This window comes from Nannospalax galili, unplaced genomic scaffold (assembly GCF_000622305.1).
Source record: "Nannospalax galili isolate Female #2095 unplaced genomic scaffold, S.galili_v1.0 scaffold49, whole genome shotgun sequence".
Classification (NCBI taxonomy): Eukaryota; Metazoa; Chordata; class Mammalia; order Rodentia; family Spalacidae; genus Nannospalax; species Nannospalax galili.
This window is the reverse complement of record NW_008359444.1, coordinates 346065-366441: the sequence shown is the minus strand read 5'-3', so window position 1 is coordinate 366441 and position 20377 is coordinate 346065. Positions and strand designations below refer to the sequence as shown.

General features: G+C 46.6%; 2 protein-coding genes and 1 long non-coding RNA gene across 4 annotated transcripts in view; 1 reads left to right on the top strand and 2 right to left on the bottom strand.

Moving 5' to 3' along the window:
- Bnip3 (BCL2 interacting protein 3) overlaps positions 1-9160 on the top strand; it is a 12624-nt gene extending 3464 nt beyond the window's left edge. The window contains exons 3-5 of the mRNA XM_008823145.3: positions 6237-6343; positions 6416-6565; positions 8374-9160. Coding sequence (XP_008821367.1) covers positions 6237-6343; positions 6416-6565; positions 8374-8419 — 303 coding nt within the window. The 3' untranslated portion in view covers positions 8420-9160. The remainder of the gene's footprint in view (positions 1-6236; positions 6344-6415; positions 6566-8373) is intronic.
- On the bottom strand, positions 1941-2954 carry LOC115068483. The gene is made up of 2 exons (XR_003847828.1): positions 2893-2954; positions 1941-2485 (listed from the first exon to the last, which is right to left on the bottom strand). It is a non-coding gene; the product is annotated as an uncharacterized LOC115068483 (long non-coding RNA).
- The window catches only part of Ppp2r2d (protein phosphatase 2 regulatory subunit Bdelta), a 47229-nt gene continuing 35516 nt past the window's right edge, over positions 8665-20377 (bottom strand). The window contains exon 5 of one of the 2 annotated variants that reach the window (XM_029558691.1): positions 8665-18391. In XM_029558691.1, coding sequence (XP_029414551.1) covers positions 18112-18391 — 280 coding nt within the window. In that variant the 3' untranslated portion in view covers positions 8665-18111. The remainder of the gene's footprint in view (positions 18392-20377) is intronic. The other variant, XM_008823142.2, reaches the window with a different exon arrangement.

Here is a 20377-nt window from a genome sequence, read left to right as displayed (position 1 = left end):
TAATTATATATAAGATAGATTTTAATAATTAAGATGTAATTATTATTTTTGAGAATGTGGTTTGTTATTTTTAAACCAAAACATCTTTGAGGTAGACAAATAAGTACACCTTAAAACATCTTGAAAGTAAACTAAAACCAAAAAAGGTATTCAACAAATAGGTAATCAGCATTTGAAAGTTTTGTGAAACATTTAATAAACTTGGAGACACTGTTTAATAGATTTTAAAATAATTAGGGTACCCATTTATAAGGCCTTTGAATGTATCATCAAAATATTTATAAATTTGCACACGTGTACTTTGATTAGGAATGCCAAAACTAAAACCAGTAATGTTTGGGCACAACAGAACAATGAGGAAGGAAAAAGCTAAAATGGCCGCAGTTCAAAAACTGTTCTGGCACAAACAGTGCATGAAAACAGTGGTCACAGACACAGACCCCACAACCACATGAAGTCCAGGTGTACCAAAGAGCAGACGACCGAAAGCTTGTAGCTCTAGTTCTTCAGTATTTAAAAGACTTGGTGCTGTAAAAGAAAGGGTAAGTTTGCCACATAGATTTGAAGTAGCATTTTTTTTTTTCTTTTAGGAGCCAAATAACTTTTCTTTCTTTCTTTTTTGGTCTTTTAAAGACAGGGTCTCCCTGTAGCCCCAGCTGTCCTGGAACTCACTATGTAGACCAGGCTGGCCTTGAACTCACAGAGAACCACCTGCCTCTGCCTCCCGAGTGCTGGGATTAAAGGTATGCGCCACCACACCTGGCTGTTTTTCATTTTTTACTTATAGAAGAATTTACTAAAACAGAAGCTTTAGGACAGAGCCATGATGTAGCTTTAGAGCCTGCATGGAGGTCAGATACGTGATGGGGAGTGGAAGCTTTGGAGAAAACTAAAGCAGCAGAAGGTGGTGGGCAAGCGAAAGCGTCAGTGAAGCACGTTTAAACAAGGCCATAAAGAAGACATCTCTGAAAAGTGTAGACAAGCAGGTAGACTTACAGAGGTTTAAACATTTATAGCCGGGTTTATAAGCAGAACAAGAGTTACGAGAGGGGGAGAGAGGATCTGGAGCATTTTTCCTGTGTAGGGAATCCATAACTAGTTAGAGGGAGGAGGAGAGATTAAAGGATGGAAGCAAAGGAGACCTAAAATTGGGTAGCACGGTATCAGAAGTCATCCTGAGCAAAGTGAGGAGGACAGACACTGGAAGAGGACAAAGACGGGAACGATGGAGACAGACAGCCTTCCGAGCCCACGGCAAAGGGAGGGGAGGAAGGAAGGAGTCCCATCGGGCCCAGTGGGAAGCTCCAGGAGCTCCCAAGCCATCTAAGTCTTAGTGGAGAGAGAGGGAGAAGAGACGGAGGTGGGAGAGAGAGAGGGAGAGCAGATCCAGAGCTCTGTGGGAGAGCACTTACCCAAACTCTGTCATTGGGTGAGGAATGCAGATGGACTCATAATCTCAGGCCTGATGTGGTGAGTGGTGGGAGCCGGCATGGGTAAGCTGGTTGCAGGAGTGCATGGTCAGTAGCATGGTTTGGTAAGAGGGAACCGGGTCATAAGTAACCCAGTCATTCCTCTTCCTGGGTTCGGCACCATATGTTAGATAAAAGCTGGGCAGGGAATGGCCATAGGAAACACAGGAAGACTCCAGGAAAGCAAAGTTGATTTCTTAGGATTGCTGGTGGCTGGCAGTTCAGCTGGGGAGAGAAAGGCAACCACAGCTGCTGACTGCTGAGGAAGTTCTTATAGGGGGCTTGGGGGATGTGGGAGGGGGCAAAAATAATCTTTAGTTTCAAGGGAAGGAGCTTGAACTGAGACAGCTCTTACATCAGTGGGTCTGGGTGCAGGGTCCTGTTTATCTTCCAAAATGATCTGGGGAACAGCTTTGTGCTGAGACAGCTCTAAATGTGCCTGTCTGGCCAGTTTCTGTTTTGCAAGGGGGGCCCTCCATGGCCTGTGTTGTGAGGCTTTTTTACTCTGGGAGAAGGTTGTCTGCAGACCTGGACTCTTAACAGTAGGTAGTTTAGGGAAGAAGATAAAGAAATTGATCCACTGACTTTGGAAAGGAAAATAGCTCAAAATGAAAAAAAGCAATCCAAATAGCCTCTACTGTTCAGGAAAACATTGCCTAGTGTTGGAGAGGAGAATTGGACGCTGTGAGGAGGTGTGGCTGGGAGGGAAGAAATTAAAAGGGCAGTAAAAAGAGGCTAATGAGGTAGAGCATGCTGGCAATCCCAGCTGCTTCACAGAGGCATTTGAGTTTGAGGTCAGCCTGTAACATAACCAGATCCTGTCTCAGGTTGAGGATGTATCCCAGTTGGTGGAGTGTTTGCCTAGCATGCAGAATGTCTCGGGTTTGATTCCCCATGGCTGCATAAAACCAGGTGTGGTAGTGCATGTAATGTCAACAATCCTGAAGCAGGATCAGGCGCTCAAGGTCATCTTCAGCCATATAGCAAGTCTGAGGTGGTCCAGGCTACATGGGACTCTGAGGAGAAAAAAATCTTGTTTCACTTAAAATACATGTGTGTGATCTATGCATCTATCTATGGATCCATGTATGTATGTATGCATGTATCAATCATCTATTTATTTTTTAACTTAAAAAAACTTTGAGAATTTCATACATGCATATAAAGTATTTCAGTCAAATCCACTCCCATTCCCTTGCCTCCAAAACCTCCCATATTCTTTCTCTCTAACATTCCCCCCTCCGAAGAAGTAGCCCTAAAATCTTTTAGGGATTAGATAAGAGCTCCCAAATACTTTAGACATTTTTGGCCTTGGTAACAGAGTATGTTGCTAAGAGGCCCAAGGGCATTTTGATTTTTAGCCAAGAAACTACCTACTTTTCTTTGGGGCCTATTTACTCCTAACAACCTGGCCAATTCCTACCTCCTATTCTTATCACACCATCCTCTGAAGGGGTTACCCAAATTGCTGATAGGGAATCCGGGATGCAGACCACTCTGGCATCTTCCATGCTGAACAGGGACACAGGGTGAGGCAATAGGGGTACCCCTTCAGTAGGTCTATCTAAAGACTCCCAAATTGTATAACTCTTATCTGTAGGGAGAAAAGAAAAAAAATTGGTTTGTTTATTAAGACACGCACAACTGTGCCTGGTTTATGCAGTGCTGGGGCTAGAACCCAAGGCCTTGTGCATGCTAGGCAAGCATTCTACCCAGCCCATGAGATCACTTTTCTAATATTAACAAATACTTAATGGGTCTTACAATACAGCACCCTTAGCACTGTTAATGAGACTACAAAGTCTAAGGACAAGAAGTGTAGCCAGGGTTATTACTTAAATTCACTGTTCTTTACCACATCATTCCTATAAACAGTTTGAGACAGTGGCTTGTGGCATCTTTCCCAGTTACATCTAGTAGTTAGTGCTGTACATACCTGCACATGTTTGGCGCACACTGAATGTATTCTTCAGTATTTAGTGATGGTGAAGATCTACACGACAGCATTTTCTCCTGTGACTGGTTCCAAAGCTGTCTGAGGAAGCAAGGTCTACACTCGGCAGCCTTGGTCTGCCCACACCCTTCTCAGTGCCTCCACTGCTCTGCTACTGCAGGCTTTCTCGGGGTATCTCTGTGGCCCCAGTCAGGGCTCCAAGGGCCTCTGGGGCTCAGCAGGGATTTGGGGAGCCAGCGGGCTCTCTGGTTATACTTGGGCATGTAGCCTACTTCCTTCCTGACACCTGAGGTTCTTGTCCAGCTCTGGAGCATCCATATTTTGGATGTTTCCAGTTTTTAAAATAATTTTTCCCCTTAAAAGATTTTTAAGGGTCTGGAGAGATGGCTCAGAGGTTAAGATCATGACTGCTCTTGCAGAGGACCTGGGTTCGATTCCTGGCACTCACATGGCAGCTAACAGCTTGTCAATAACTCCAGTTCCAGGGAATCCGAAGCCGCCTTCTGACCTCTGAGCATTGCACAACATAGGCGTACTTACACACATGCAGGCAATACATTCATATACATAAAATAAAAAAATAAAAAATAAAAAGTATATTTAAAAGCCCGGCGTGGTGGTGCTCGCCTTTAATCCCAGCAAAGGCAGGTGGTCTCTGTGAGTTCAAGGCCAGCCTGGTCTACATAGTGAGTCCCAGGCCAGTTGGGACTCAGGGAGACCCTGCCTCAAAAAACAAAAAGTTAAAAGAATTTTTTTTATCAGTGCTTGTTTGCATGTATGTAAGTGAGCCATGTACTTACAATATTGAGGGTAGAAGAGGGAGCCCCTGGAACTGGCGTTAAGGACAGTTGTTAGCCAACATGTGGGTGCTGGGAACTGAATCTGGGTCCTCTGCAAGAGTAGCCAGTGCTCTTAACAGCTGAGCCATCCCATCTCTCTAGTTCTTCCTCCTCATGTTAAAGTGCTCATGTTGAAAATTTTTAAAATGCAAGAGAAATCTCATATTTTAAAAATGATTTTTAAATTTTACTTATTTTCATTTCGTATGTATGAGTGTATTGTCTACATATATATCTACATAAGTGTACCTTTGTTGTGTGGAGGTCAGAAGAGGAAGTTGGATCTCTTGGAACTGGAGTTACTGATGGTTGTTAGCTGCCATGTGATGCTGGAAATTGAACCTGAGTCCTCTGCAAGATCTCAGCAGTAGGAAAGCGGAAGCAGGCGGATCTCTTGGCCAGCCAGGGCTACACAGTGAGACTGCCTTAAAAACAAACGGGCGCCCTTTGCTTCCCTGGGCTGCACAGCTTCCCGTGTCCTGGTGCCAGCACCTTTCCTGGGGTTATACTCAGTTCAATATGGTATAACTGTATTAATTCTACTGTGAACCTAAAAATTTACAGCCACTTTTGAAAGAGATGTATCTTTGCTCTGGAAATTGTTATTGAATATGTTAAAGCTGTAAAGCAATGCTTCTTCTAATCATGTGGTTATTAAATAAATTAAAAAAATAAAACTACAGAGCAACCAACAATAGAAAGATAGGCTCTGTGAAGTTTAGTAGAAGTCAATAAGAGAGTGAAGATGAAGAGTGGGCTACCCTGACCCAGGGCAAATGGACAGGGTGACCGCATGTTTCAGACAGGAAGCACCAGGACTAGGGTTGGTAGGAATGTGGAAACATTTCTAGTTGGTGGTCCTAGGCGTCTCTTGCTTGTCATGGGTTGTGGCATTATCTGAAGGAAGAGCATACGGTGAAACTGCTCAGATTCTGAAGATGCCATCTAGCCAGAGTTTGCCATCTCACTCATGTCTATGCGGGGCCAGGTGAGCCAATGGAATAAGGGCGTAATTAGCAAGTGTCACTTCCTGTCATGATGGCCAAATACCTAACCTACCTTTTAACCTACCTAACCTCCTACTCTGTGGTCTCTGAAGATGCCCTTGGGTTAAGACTGAAGTCATCTCAAGATGAAGTTTAGATCCCAGACACTTCCAGAACACTCAGGAATGCAGAGAAGTAGCCATGTTGGTTTCAGGGCAGGGGAGAGATAAATCCACATTGTGCTGCAAAAAAAGAAAAAACAAACAGGCTGGACCCCCGGGCATTGCACAACACGGGTGCACTTACACACATGCATGCAACACACCTATATACATAAATAGCATACGACAAGCAAAACTCAGTGTTTTTGTACTGTCACATAGTTTTCAGACTGAAGCTTGAGCCTGTGGTCTCCTGTCTCTTGAAAATGTCTCCTAGATGGGCTTGTTCCACGTGTCCCACTCAATGGGCCACACCTAGTGAAGTCATTTAGATTGCTGTCATTCTCGTCAGCTATAAATGGTGCTGCGGTCGCCATCTTTGTCCTTATGTCATTAGCACAGTTTTTCCGGTGTTTTGAGACAGTCTCACTATAGCCCAGGCTGGCCCCTAACTTATGGCAGGCCTCCTTGCCTCAGCCTCCCAGGTGCTTGGATTTAAAAGGGTGAGTGCCATCACCCCTTGTTTATGTAGTGCTGAGATGGAGCCCTCAGGGCCCTTTGTTCAGGCGTGGCAAGCACTGCTGATTTGGCTACGTCTGCAGTCCCTTAGCCAACATCTAAACAGACCGAGCAGGACTTGTACAGTATGAGTCTGTCCTTAAAGGAGGAGCGTGTGCCAAGGCCTGTGTATGACCTGGCTAGGCGAAGCCTCAGCCTGCCTGTTGGGGCCTGTACTTAGGTCATGATCACAGGAGTCTGTTGCTTTCTGACTTCATAGCACTCTGGTGTGAGTGGTAAACTCATGTGCTTTAATACTCTTTCTTTAGTCTGAGGAAGATTATATCGAGAGGAGGAGAGAAGTTGAAAGCATCCTGAAGAAAAACTCAGATTGGATATGGGATTGGTCAAGTCGGCCAGAAAACATCCCCCCCAAGTAAGTCTGTTTCCAGTCATGTGGTGTCTTCCTTGACAGGACACATTGACTGATGCTTTCTTTCCACCCCAGGGAGTTCCTTTTTAAACACCCAAAGCGTACAGCGACTCTCAGCATGAGAAACACGAGCGTTATGAAGAAAGGGGGCATTTTCTCAGCAGACTTTCTGAAGGTTTTTCTTCCATCCCTGCTGCTCTCTCACTTGCTGGCCATTGGACTGGGGTAGGTGATGCTCGAGGCCTGGCTGGCTGCACCATGGGCTAGTCTAGGCCCCAGGACTTTGATTTTACATTTTTTATCAACTACAGATCATAAGTTTAGAGCTTGCTGCATGTTCACAAACCTGTCCCCAGGTCACTGTTTAGGTCAAGAAGTGAAGTGCCAGCGCCCAGAAGCCCTGCCTCTTCACCCACCACCTCATCCTGCACAGGGGATCTTGTGCCCAGCCTCTTGGCTGTGCCAGCTCTGTGGTGGGCGCTGGTTCTGTTTAACACTCGGTGATAGTGAACAAAGAAGCTCCAGTTTTCTGCTTTTGTGTTGAGTGTGGAGTAAAACGGACCAGGGAGTGCATCTTTGGGTTCCCAGGATGGTAACGGTGCTGAAGAGCCAGGCTGAGGGAACACCAGTAACCGGGTCTCCTGTTTCCTGGGCTGGCCTCAGATTCACTGTGTAGGCAAGGATGACCTTAAACTTCTGATCCTCCTGCCTTTACCTCCCAAGTGCTGGGATCACAGTCATGTGCAATAGCACCTAGTGGTGCCGGGAGCTCACAGAGATCCACCTACCTCTGCCTCCTGAGTGTTGGGACTAAAGGCGTGTGCCACCATGTCCAGCTCCTGTCCTCTTTTTGAGACTTTCCATCCTCCCCAAATAGTACCCACTGCTGCCTGCCTGGGGAAATGGGCTTCATTTCTTACTCCCTGGCTCAGCTTTGAGTTGGTGATGAACTGACAGTGAAACCTGCCCACCTGGGGTGCTGCTCCACAGGGCAGTTGTACTGATGGAAACCAAAGCTGCTCTGTAGTGTGATAGCATTTTGAGTTGATTTGTACTCACTGTGGTGCTTTTGGGTGGAGGTGGGGGGAGGCTGGGGCTTCACTCTGGAGCCGTGTACATGGTAGACAAGCACTCTACCATTGAGCTCCAACCCCAGCTATCAGAACCTTGTTTGTGCTTTTAGTCTCTTGCACTGTTAGAATTGGACTTTTAAAAATTATACCAATTTCCAGGTGTGGTGGTGCACACCTTTAGTTCCAGCACTCAGGAGGCAGAGGCAGGCAGATCTCTGTGAGTTCAAAGCTAGCCTGGTCTACATAGTGAGTTCCAGGCCAGCTGGAGCTACAAGGAGACCCTGTCTCAAAAAGACCAAAAACAAACAATAACAATAACAAAAAACCAACAAAAAAAAGAAACATACTTGATGAGTAAAACATTTGATAAAGATTACAGAGAAATGGGGCTAGAGAGGTGGCTCAGTGGTTAAGGATATCTGGCCCTCTTGCAGAGGACCCAAGTTTGGATCCTGGCACCCATACCCATGTCAGGCAGTTCACAAGTGCCTGTAACTCCAGCTCCAGGGGATTCAACACCTCTGGTCTCCCAGGGCACTGTACTCATATCCATATACCCACACACACATATATATTTTAATATTTATTATTTTATGTGTATGCATGCATTGCCTGCATGTAGGTAAGTGCACTCGTGCCGTGCAATGCCTGCAGAGGTCAAAAAAGGCTGTCGGATCCCTTGGGACTGGAGTTACAGACAGTTTGTGCTAGGATTCAAACCCGGGTCTTCTGCAAGAACAGTCAGTGCCCTTAATCGCTGAGCCATCTCTCCAGACCGCCATACACATAATTTTTAAGAAAATCTAAAAGATTACAAATTGTCAGATGATCAGTTAGTTATAAGGTGGCCAGTCCCCATCCATAAGCTGTGGAACCTGTAACCATAGTGACTGAGCAGTGTAAAGTTTGTTCCCTAAGTGTTGTGAGACCTGATTAACTGCCAGTTTCTTTTCTGTTAAGGATCTATATTGGGAGGCGTCTGACAACCTCCACCAGCACCTTTTGATGAGAATTGAATCTGACGTTTCCCACAGTGAAGATTCACACGTGAGCTCTGATAGCCAACTGAAGAGCTGTGGTCCTTGGGTGGCTGCACTGCTTATGTTAATTTGTTCTGTAAATGCGGTTCCTGATTCAGTAAGACAAAGACCAGACACTAAAATCATGACCTATAATTATACCCATGGGATCAATTAACACGCATGTCAGACTGCCTACTGTAGCATTTGGTAGTAAGTTTTCTTCGGATACTAGGTATAAATACTATAAATTTAATGTAGCAGCAGTGGTGTATGTATTTAAAATGATCTGTAATCTTAACTCAGTTCAGACACACTTCAGCAGAATGAGTAGCTGCTAATGAAATCACCTTACAGGGTTTGTCCAAGAGGAATATTGTGGCCTTATAATTCAATTACATAGTAGAAAATACCACACATTTATCTTAAGTGGGTGCAGGGTGTCTGTAAAGACCTTAACTATGTGAATCGTCAGTAATAATTGAAGCCAGGGTCCACCCACACCTACTGTGCAGTTCTAGGCTGTGCAGTTTTGTTAGCAGGATGAGGACTCCAGCTTGGCTGTCAGCTGTCACCTTGCGGCCAGGTCTGCTGCCGGCACCCAGTATCTGCCGCTCTTCATCACTCTGCTGGATTGGACTCTTGTGTGCTCTTAAGGTCAGCTGCATTGTAAACACATTTGCTTTAAATGACTGGAAATAGGAAATAAATCTTCGCCAACTCCTTCAGAGTTACTGAACTTGCCTATGGGTTAAGACCAAATACCCCAAACTTCTATGAAACTAAGCCTTCTCCAGGGGCTTACTCTTTCCTATGAGTGATGTTTTTAAAGGCTGCCTCTTTGATGTGCTGTGTATATCCTGTTGAATTTGTTTCATTATCTTACACACTTAGGTGTGTTAAAATAAAGGTAACATCTTAAGGGTTAATAATCTGTTTATATTTAAATGGTTACCTTGGAAACAGATGCTTGTATAGCTCTTCCATTTAGAGACAGATTGTGGAATGGTACCAAAATTTCTTATAATTCATTCTCCAAAAGAACAGAGTCCAAAGCCACAGGTGAATGTCTTCTTATTAGAGCAGACACACCTGTCTTAGATCAGCACATCTGCCTGTCCTAAGTGCCCTGGTGGTGGCCCTTTTGAGGTTATGGAACAAGCAGCTGCTCAGCAAAACTCCCACCCACCATTGGGCAGTTGGGGCCCTAGACAGAGCTGGTCGGTTGTCTCTCCCCACGGGTGGCACCAGCTGCATTCCAGAACCAGCTGCAAGTGATCTGCGGTGGCATAGCTGCTTCAGGGAGATGGAAGATGAATTTTTTGCTAGGACATGTGTGTTAAGTGTACCCATGTCATACAGTGTGTGTTAAATGTACCCATGTTGTGCAATACCCAAGGAAGCCAGAAGAGGGTGCAAGATCCCCTGGAATTGGAGTTTTGGATGGTTGTTAGCTGCTGTGTAGGCATAGAAACAAACCCAGGTTCTCTGCAAGAGCAGCAGTGCTGTTAACTGCTGTGACATCTTTCTGGCCCCACTGTTACTTATTTTAAGTAGCAAATTTGAAAAGTAGCATAATTAATAATTTTTACTTGAGAAAAACTGTCCTTCGGCAACTAGTGAATACAGTTTCCTGATGCAGATTTTTTACTACCCTCACTGAGCGTACATACTGCAGAATGTGACGGTCTAAGCGTATACACTGCCGAGTGTGACTGAGAAGTGCTGGAGGTTCCAAAGTGGGGGGGCTGGGGACGCCACCTTCAAAACGGCGACATTTCCTTTTGAAATGTCAGGCCCATTACCCCAAGACCAAGAATTTCAAAACAGGAGCTGGAAAATGGCTCATTGGTTAAAAGCACCTGGGTTTGCATTCTAGCTCCCACATGATGGTTAACAGCAGCTCGTAACTCTAGTTTCTGGGGTCTGACACCATTTCTGACCTCTGTAGACACTGTACACATGGTGCACTTATATATCTGCAGGCAAAATACCCATTTTCAAAATAAGCTGGGTGTGGTGGCTCATGTCTTCAATCCCAGAATTTGGGAGGCTGAGGCAGGACAGGATTACCACAGGTTTGAAATCAGCTTGTGCTGCAAAGGGCCTATCTCAATAAAAATTGTGTGTGTGTGTTTGTGTATAGATGCACAAGACTATGACTATATTCAGTAAACAAAATATTTAAGACCACTGAAGAACCTGTTGGAAGAGATGGCTCAGGAAGCTATAGACGAGTGTCTGCTAAACAGGAACATTCCCAGGATATAGCAAGTAAAATGCGCAAGCAGGAAAATACACGGCTGCCAAAAGGGTAAATTTAAGGTTTGAACATGGATGTTCGAGGCAGTTTTATTTAACGTGGCTCTCTCACCCCCTGGTTTCTGGTGGGTTGGTCAGTATGGCAAGGGCCCATCTAGACTCCTTGTTGGGAAGCCCCACTGCTCAGTAGAGAGGCTGACTGGAACACACCTGCAGCTGGGAAGCCTCATCCTGAAGATCTGTGAAGTGCCCTGGAGCCAGACCCGCAGCCTGACTCGCACCCTTCATGAGGACAGGGCTGAAGAAAATGCAGCTCATTTCCTTATTTAGGCCAATATGTGAGGTGAAAAGCCAGAGATGACGTGATAGGCACAGGGGAGTGGGAAGTGGGGGGTGGGGGAGGGCTAAGCAGACCCTCAGAATGACGGTAATGCTTTACATGCTGCAGAATCAAGTAAAACTGAGCACAACCAAGGGAAAGCACCCTGGAGGGTCTGGGTAGGAATGCACTAGCCCATAAGCAACATTTGGACTAGATCCTATAAGGAAGGAATAACCAGATATTTTCTTGGTGTCATAAGGTTATTTTTTTATTTTTTGATAAGGGTGTGGACTATGAATTAGATTGCCTATACTAATACCAAGTAAAAGTTTTTCAGTTTTTTTTTTTTTCTTTTTGAGACAGGGTCTCCCTGCATCCCCAGCTGGCTTAGAACTCACTATGTAGACCAGGCTGGCCTTGACCTCACAGAGATCCTCCTGCTTCTGCTTCCCGAATGGTAGGATTAAAGGCTTGTGCCACCATGCCCAGCAAAAGGTATTTTTTTAAAGATGGTCTCCCTGTGGTCCCAGTTGGCCTGGAGCTCATTACATAGACCAAGCTGGGAGATCCTTCTGCCTTTGCCTCAAGTGTTGAGATTAAAAGTGTGCCTCTATACCTGGTCTGCAAAAAAGTGTAAGTGTAATAAAAGCCTGCTCTTAAGAATAAAATGAGCAGACTGGGAAACGCCAGAGGAAGTCGGGTGGAGGTCGGAACTAGACATTTGAGAGCAGATGAACTTTAATATCTAGCTCTACTCAGAGTAGCCAAGTAGTAGTGATCCAACAGCAGAGGGTGGTCTGGGTGGTCCACTGAGGGTGCAGGAAGTTACCTGTGCATCCTGAAGGGTTTCGTTGCCCAAAAAGGCAGTGAGCTGCATCACAGTGCTTTTCTGCCCACAAAATAAAACAGGTGCCCTTCAGTCTATACATGTTTGGCCAGAGAGCATTCTTAACAGTAGGATTTCAGTTCGTAGAGGAGGAAGGAGTGATGGAAATGGAGTCGCTGTTGGGCAGACCACAGCACCGCTGACTTACCAGTAGAAATGAAAGTAATGAAAAAAGATGTTCTGGACCGGTGAGCTGGCTTAACGATTAAAGGTACCTGCTCCCGAGACTGATCTGAGTTCTGTCCCCAGGTCCCGTAGAGTGGAGGGAGAGAACTGGTGCCCACAAGTTGTCTTCTGACCACGCACGCACCCCCAACCCTCAAATAAAATGCAATAAAAAAAAAAGATGTTCTCATTGTTTCCCCATGAGACGTCCACTGAGGAAACAAGATAGCTTTATCCTGAAGAAACACGGCGGGTGCCGTCTGTCTGCCGCTGGTTTCACACAGGCCACACCAGGTCTTCTGTACACTTTTGGCAAAGTACATCATTGCAATTTAATAATTAGGCGATGCCCGGCAAGCCTGAATTGGAGGGGAGTCTATGAATCAACTGCCCATACTTTCTTCAAAATTGTCAAGATCATGTAAGCTGAGGAGACTAGAGACAACGGAAGAACCAGAGGGCCCAAAGCTGTGGGGAGCAGGGTCTGCACTGACATCAGAAGCTGAAGTATGAGTGAAAAGAAAACGAGTGGTACCTTTTACTCAGTGGTCCTGGGCCAGCAGCCTCAGCATTGCCGGGGACCTTACTGGAGAGAGATTGTGGAGCACGTGCCCTCAGATCAAAGCTGCATCCAACATGCCAAGTGATGCTTTGCCTGGTAGCCACAGGAGCTCTGCACGGGCTGCTGTGGAGAAGGTTGACGTGTTCTGTGAAGTGAGGAGAGTGGGAGTGGACACAACATGCCACCCTTCTGGGTTTGTCTGAAAAAGAAAAACATACCTGAGAAGCAAGTTCCCACAAGGTCAGAGGTAGGAGTAAGACACTGCCCCAAATCCTCTGAGGATTTCTGAAGTCTGTACAGTGTTAACAATTCAGAACTTCCTTAAGAAAAAAACATTTTTAAGTTGGGCACTGCTGGTGCACGCCTGTAATCTCAGTACTTGGGATGTGGAGGCAGAAATCACAAGTTCAAGGCTGGTGCGGGTGGGCTATTTATCAAGATCAAGCCAGCTTGGGATACACAGCAAGGTCATGTCTCTAAAAGATAAAAGGATGTAGTTCAGCTGGTACAGTGCTTGCCTAGCATATATTAAGCCCTGGGTTTGAGCCCCAGCATCAAATAGTGTGATGGCACATACCTATAATCCTACCACTCAGGAGGAAGGGACAGGAAGATCAGAAGTTCAAGATCATCTTCGGGCTATACCCCGAGTACAAAACTGACCCAGGAATAGAGACTCCATCTCAAAAAGTTAAAAAAAAAAAAGGGGGGTTGGTGGGGGTGGGGCGAGGTAAATCAGGTGTGGTAGTGCATGCCTTTAATCCCAGCACTCGGGAGGTACAGGCAGAGGGAGTCTCTGAGAGATCCAGGCAAATTTTTGTGAGATTGAGGCCAGCCTGGTCTACATTGTTCCAGCCCAGCTGGGGCTACAGGGAGACCCTGTTTTTTTTAAAAAAAAAAAAAGCGTGTGTCTGTGCGCATGCGCCGTGCAGAGGGATCATAAGAGTCAGAGACTCATGGAGTTATGCTGTTCACCACATCCAACCCTCTGAAAATAAGTATTACTGATGATAAATCAGATACCAATATCAATCAGACATTGGCTAAGCCAAGAAAATGGCACTTCTGGTCAGACAATACCAGACCTTGTGGTCTTGGCTGCACTCCTGGCACTGTTACGGCTGGGGCCACCATCTGTGCAATGCTCTCCAGCAAGTGCCAGGTCTCAGTGGCAGGGGAGAGTCCTGTGCCTGCGCACCCTGCACCTGAAAGATATGCAAAACCCAGTGATATGTCTCAAAGTCCGAGACCACAAGCTTTGAAACATGAAAACCAAAGTTTTCAAACTAAAATGAAAACTGAATGTGCTACCTTCAGTTACCTACCAGCTGCAGATTGCACCTGTCCCGCTTCACTTATTCTTAGTGTCTCAAAACACCACGGAATTGAAGAGCTTTCCGTGCAACAGTGCTTTTGCACTGCAAGACCTTGTCTTCCACCAGAACACTTTCCTTCATGACTTTTCACCATTTTGCCACTGAGGACTCCTGTCTGCTGTGAGCCCCTGTGGGTAGATTTCGTTTATTTCCTTTCTTTCTTTTGAGTGTCTGACTAGTCTACATAGCTGTGGCTGGCCTGAAACTCACTGTGTAGACCAGGGTGGCCTCCAACTCACAGAGATCCCCGAAGTGAGTGAATTTTAGGTACTGGTTTCCATTTTTAAACTTAAAATCAGCCTGGTGTGGTGGCACACACCTTTAATCTTTGAGATCCAGGCCAGCCTGACCTACATAGCAAGTTCCAGGGAGGGAGACCCTGTCTCAAAACCAACCAACCAAAAAAGTATTAAAATCTCTTACTCGAAAGAATTTACACAAAACCACGTGCAGGACTTTGAGCAGAGTTCCTGGCGTGTGAGGCTCTCGGGGACAGGGTCACCTTCTGGCTATATTACCTTGCTGCTCTGCCTCTAAAATCTTACTGGTCCTCAGAGTAGAATGGGTGTGAGTTTGTTCAGAACTACAGGTAGGATGTGAGCTGGTGGCACACCTTTAATCCCAGCACATAGGCAGAGGCTAGTGGATCTCTGTGAGTTGCAGGCCAGCCAGGATACAGTGAGATACAGGAAAAGCCAAGGGCTGGGTGCTGGGCGTGTAGCTTAGTGGTACAGCACTTACCTGGTGTGCATGTGGCCCTAGCTTCAATTCCACCAGAACACCACAACTGAAGGTCCTGCACATGCAAGTTCCACTCCTGGTGTTCTGCCCCGCATGACAGCACCACCATCTGCCTTGTGCAGATGGCCACAGTCTCTTAGCCCTAAGTAAGCCGGGAGCTGGCCTTCTCCCTTCTTGACAAGGTTAGAAGGTTCCTGAAATTTTGATCAAGGTCCAAGGCACCTGGGTCCTGTAGGTACTCTCCATGCCTCGCCAGCACTTAGTGGAAGGGCCTTGTGGCCGCAGGGGGTCAGGGGACACCTACATGCTCTGGAAGACCCTGCTATCCACACCAGTCAAGCCCCGTTGTGGCCTGGCCAGATGGCTCTGCAGAGTAGAACTGCTGCTGTTACATCTTTTGGCCAGCGCCCAGCCACAGTGGCATTCTGCCCAATACCACCTCAGCAGGCACCAGTGCACTCCCACACAACGGTTAAGAACAGGCAAGCAGTCTGGGGCTAGCAAGGCCTCCTAATGAGACCTGTGGACTCTTATGCCCATGGCTGGTGTGCAGGGCCCCTTGGGCACTTTGTCCATCTGCAGTGCCCGAGGACTGGCTAGCTGTTACATTAGCCCATACAAGAACTTTGACTCCTCAGACTTCCCAGGCATGGCAGTTGGGATGAGACCTAACAGGAGAGGCAGTGAATAGTGCCAAGCACACACAAGGCACCACCACTCCTTCACAGACAACAGATCGGAAGACTGCCCACCAGGGCCATGCGCAATCTGGACTCCTACCAACTCTGACCTCTTTCCCATCCAATCCTCTGGTGACCTCGAAGCAACTGGTCCACAGAGATACAAGAAACCCAAGTACTAATCTTGATGTCTCTCTCTCACCCCTTAAAGACAGCTTCCTAAGAAAGCACCTTAGAAGTATCCCCTGGGCATGTCTGGGAGCCTAGCTCCCACTCCAGTCATTCAGCTAATGGGTGGCATGCGGCACCTGGTGAGAAGCCAGCTGCGCTACTTAGCTCTACACAGGGAGTACTCTCCACTTGGCATCTGCTCTGCTGCAGCTAATGAATGCCAACTACCAGTGTTATGCAACAGCATAACTGGCTCACAGCAGCTCAAGTTTAAAAATATTTTAAAGACTTTTAAAGGCCTCATGTAGCCAAGGCTTTCCTATTCAGTTCATAGATGAGGATAACTCTCCTCCCAAATACTGGGATTACATGTGTGTGGACAAAAATGCAGGCTTAAATCCACATGTGTGCCAAAGCATGGTGGTGCATTTGGTAGGCAGAGAGAGGCAGCAGGATCACTGCAGTTTGAGATCAGTCTGGTCTACACAGTGATGAGTCCCAGTACCACACAGTGAGAGGCTGTCCTTCCCTCCAGAAAGAATCCACATGTGAATAAAGCTTATTCATCTCATCCAGGTCCTTGGCCCAGAAGCACAGAGCTCAACAGCGATAAAACACTGACAGAACTTTCAGAAACAGGTGTCTAAACAAAAACAGTTCTAGAGAAAGAAAAATGGTAGGTATTCCAATTTAAATATAAACAAGACCAATGCAAGTTTGAAAACTTACAGGATTCTTAGCTTAGTAGGACAAAAAAATCTGAAAACAGAACTTGATATAGAGAGGGGCTGGGTGAACCATGCTTGTAATTCCAACACTGGAGGCTGAAGCAGGAGCTTCTCAAGTTTGGGACCAGCCTGAGCTACACAGTTGAGAATCTTGTCTTGGACTACATACCAGCCTTCAGACAGTGGCTGCCTCTCAGTGAGTCCTTGTTGCCAACGCATATAACTGCCATAAAAAACACCTAAGGTCTTCACAACAGTACTGCAGGGAATCTAGACACTAGGGCAGTCCTGGATTCCCTGGAAGGAACCACGTAGGCTCAGCCCTGCCTGGGAGGGAGACAACATTTACTTGAACTTTGCAGGGTGTGTGTGCTGAGCTCACAGGACAAGCTACATACACACAGCTGCTCTGCCTCTGGGTAGAAGGCCGGCTCTTTTTACTGTATTAAGTATAGTATAAATCCAGTTATTAAACTTTTTGGAAAAATAGTTGGAATATGAACAACCCTGTTTTATTAGAACTGTTTCTTAGGTTCCAGATCTCAGACACTGGAAAATACAGTCAAGATCCAGTGTGAACAGAAGTGAGTGGCCTTCTGCTAACTCTGATTCCAGAGATGACAAGCTCGCCATCCTCAGCAGACATCAGTGCACCTGGTCATCAGCAGATGCAGGCCGGGTTCTCTGTCCCTCTGGAGTGGCCAGCTCATGGGTCCAATGCCATGAAGCAACCTTTGGTCATCAGTGCTGGCACAGCACACTTGGCATTTGCTGGGAAATCTCGAATCCTGATATTCAGTGTGTTTTAAAATAAACCTGGGGTGCAGGTGGCATCACATCCCAACTACAGTTGTCGAGATGCACTAGGAAATCTGACACGTCAATAGTCCTAGCAATATTTAAACTGTTTTCCCCAAAAGTACTTTTAAAAAAGATTTAAAAGTAATGTATTAATTGTAGTGACTGAGGCCTACTTTAAACTGGTGTCGGCAACTCTTATTCATGTCATTCTTTCCCAGAGGAGGACTCAGTTATGGCTTTCCCTAGAACTTACCTGGTGGAGCAGATGGAATTTCTACAGAAACCGAGTGGCAATTTGAGATAGTTCCATTATACAGTACATTTAGAATCTGAAGTATTGTGCAAATTCCAGCACTGCCAAAGAACAGACATTTCTCAATTTGTTCCAAAGAGCAATATTCTGAACAATTTCATCATGTGCAATTGAAACAAATAAAGACAATACTGGTGTTTGGTTTAAAAACACTCTATAGTGTACTGTTTTTATTAAGTGGGTCCACCAGAAGGTGTGATGGCAGATACAGTGGGTGAATTAAGCTGCCTGAGCCCGCTCGGGCGTATCCACACACCAGCAGTGACACAGCCCACTGGGGCTCCAAGGCCAGAGAGGAACGTGGATGGTGGTCAAATCATGTCCAGGTAAAGGCCCAGGGATGGGTGATAGAGAAGGGAAGAGCTGATGTGACCAGATCTTCTCTCTCAGGTGTTAGTCTTTTGGTCTATAACCTGGAAAGGAAGGCTCAGACTTAAATATATTTGAGCAATGTCCACCAATCCTGCTTCAGGTGGGTTTTCCCTGCAGCAGTGGTATCCCTCTCCTCGGACTGAAGGCAGAGGCAGACAGGCCTCCCGCTGAGACACCGCTCTCCTCTGCTAGGAGGGAAGTGGCAAGTGTGTCAGCTCTTAGCGGAGGACGATGCCTTTTCTTTGACAGAAAATGACCAGCTTAACTACGCATGACAACTCGGTCCTTCAGTCAGCTTCCTTAGTTAACTTTGTCCTGGAAGATGTACAAGTTATTGGTGGCGGCTACAGCAACGATGTTCTCTGTGGGGTGCCAGGCTGTGTGAAGGATCTTCTTATTGAAGTCCAGACTGTCCACGCTGATCTCGTCCTTCTTTCTCTTACCCCCCGTACACACTTTCCGGGGCTTTAAGCTGGCTCTAGGTTTGCTGTTCTCTCTCGAGGCTTCCAGTGTAACATCCCTCCGAGTGTTTCTATCAAACATTCTAAAGAAGTTGTTGTAGGACCCCGTCATAATAGCACTGTTAAAAAAGAAAAGCATCAACACCATGAATACCTGGCAGAGCGAAGGAGCAAGCGCCAGGCCAACGGCATGAAGCCGGAACTTTCCACGAGCTCCCATCTCTATTACCATGCGATTCCCACAAACAGGCAATGTTGTCAGAGAAATGCAGCACAGATTCTACTCAACTTCATGTATTTTCATACCCCAAAGTAATGGATCCATACTTAAATTTTTACAGGGTCTCCCTATAGTCCCAGCTGGCCTTGAACTCAGAGATCTGCCTGCCTCTGCCTCCCCAGTGCTGGGCCTACAGGCATGCACCACCAGGCCCTTAAAAGATCTGTGCTTTGTCTGCATGCTACAGCTGTACCGCATTTGAACAATGCCCAGAGGCCAGAAGAGGGCACCCAGCCCCCTGGAGTTAAGAACAGGCATTAGTCACCAGGTGCTGGCGGGGACGGGGACTGAACTCGTGGCCTCTAGAAGAGCAGCCAGTACTCTTAACCACTGAGTCATTTCTCCAGCCCTAAAATTATTTTATGATTTATTTTATGTCTATGTGTACACGTGCCTTTTGAGTACCTGCAGGGGTCAGAAGAGGGTGTCAGGTCCCTTGGAGCTAGAGCTACCGATGGTTGTGAGCTGCCTGACATGGGAGCCAGGAGCTGAATTGGTTCTTGAAAGAGCAACAAGTGCTCCTAACTGCTGAGCCACCTGCCAACCTCTGGACTTGTAGCTAATTATAGCAATGCATTTATTTTTCTTTTTTTGAGACGAAGTCTCGTTATGTAGCCCTGGCTGGTCAGGAACTCACTATGCAGACCAGGCTAGCTTCCGACCTGAAAGCCTGGTATGGTGGTGCTGGTATAATTCCAGCACTTAGCACGTGTGCCTTGTGTATGGAGGATGGAGCTTGAGGTAGAGTATCTTCAACTGCTCTCCATTTCCTGATGCAGGGTCTCTCACTGAACCCAGATGTCTCTCATTCTGTCGTCTAGCTGGCTAGCCTGCCCTGGAGATCTGTGCTGGGATTACAGGCAGCTGCTACACAGTGAGAGTTTTTTGCTTTTTGTGTTTGGGTTTAGAGACAAAAGTTTCTTGATGCTCAGGCTGGCCTCAAACTTCCTGTGTAGCCAGGGATGACCATGAACGCCCAACCTTCCTGTCTGGTTAGGGTTAGGGTTAGGGTTAGTTAAGGACAGCTTGGGCTACCCGAGACTGTCTCAAAAACCAAAGTACATCCCACAATGCCCTGACTTCCCTGGTGAAGCAAGACCAGCATCTTCTGTCATCTCCTCTGCAGTCCTCGCACTCTCCTGCTGTCTCATCAGCTGGTAGTCTGAACAACATCTAGGTGCTAATTTTCAAACCACCATGCTGTTCAGGGTTCTTCCTAGTTGTCTGCAAATACTTAAAGTGTCTGGTTAACCTTGCCTAAAACACCACACCACAAACAGATAAACCACCCCCACCATGCTCCCACCAGCTAGCTATTCCTGCTTATTTCAAATCCACGGTTGAAACACAAGAATAGGTGGCACCACAGGTGCTGGAGATGCAAGCCGTGCCACAGTGCATTCAGAGAAGGCGCCTGGAATGCCTGCAAGCCGTGCCACAGTGCATTCAGAGAAGGCGCCTGGAATGCCTGCAAGCCGTGCCACAGTGCATTCAGAGAAGGCGCCTGGAATGCCTGCAAGCCGTGCCACAGTGCATTCAGAGAAGGCGCCTGGAATGCCTGCACGTGACTGGGCCTGCAGGTGAGGACAACTGTACACAGCCCTCTCCAAATTCATTTCCACATGGGATACCGTGCTTCTGAAAGGGCATGTGAGTGTGCGAATAATGAGAAGCATACATTCACATTGCTGTAAACACAGTAAGGACAAGAATTTAGAAAGACGACAGCACTTCTCCGGTGGATGAACTGCGGGTGAACTTAGCAGTAAGCAGCAGGCGCCTTATTGTATTCTTGCACGAAGGGGGGCATCTCCTGACCTGCCCA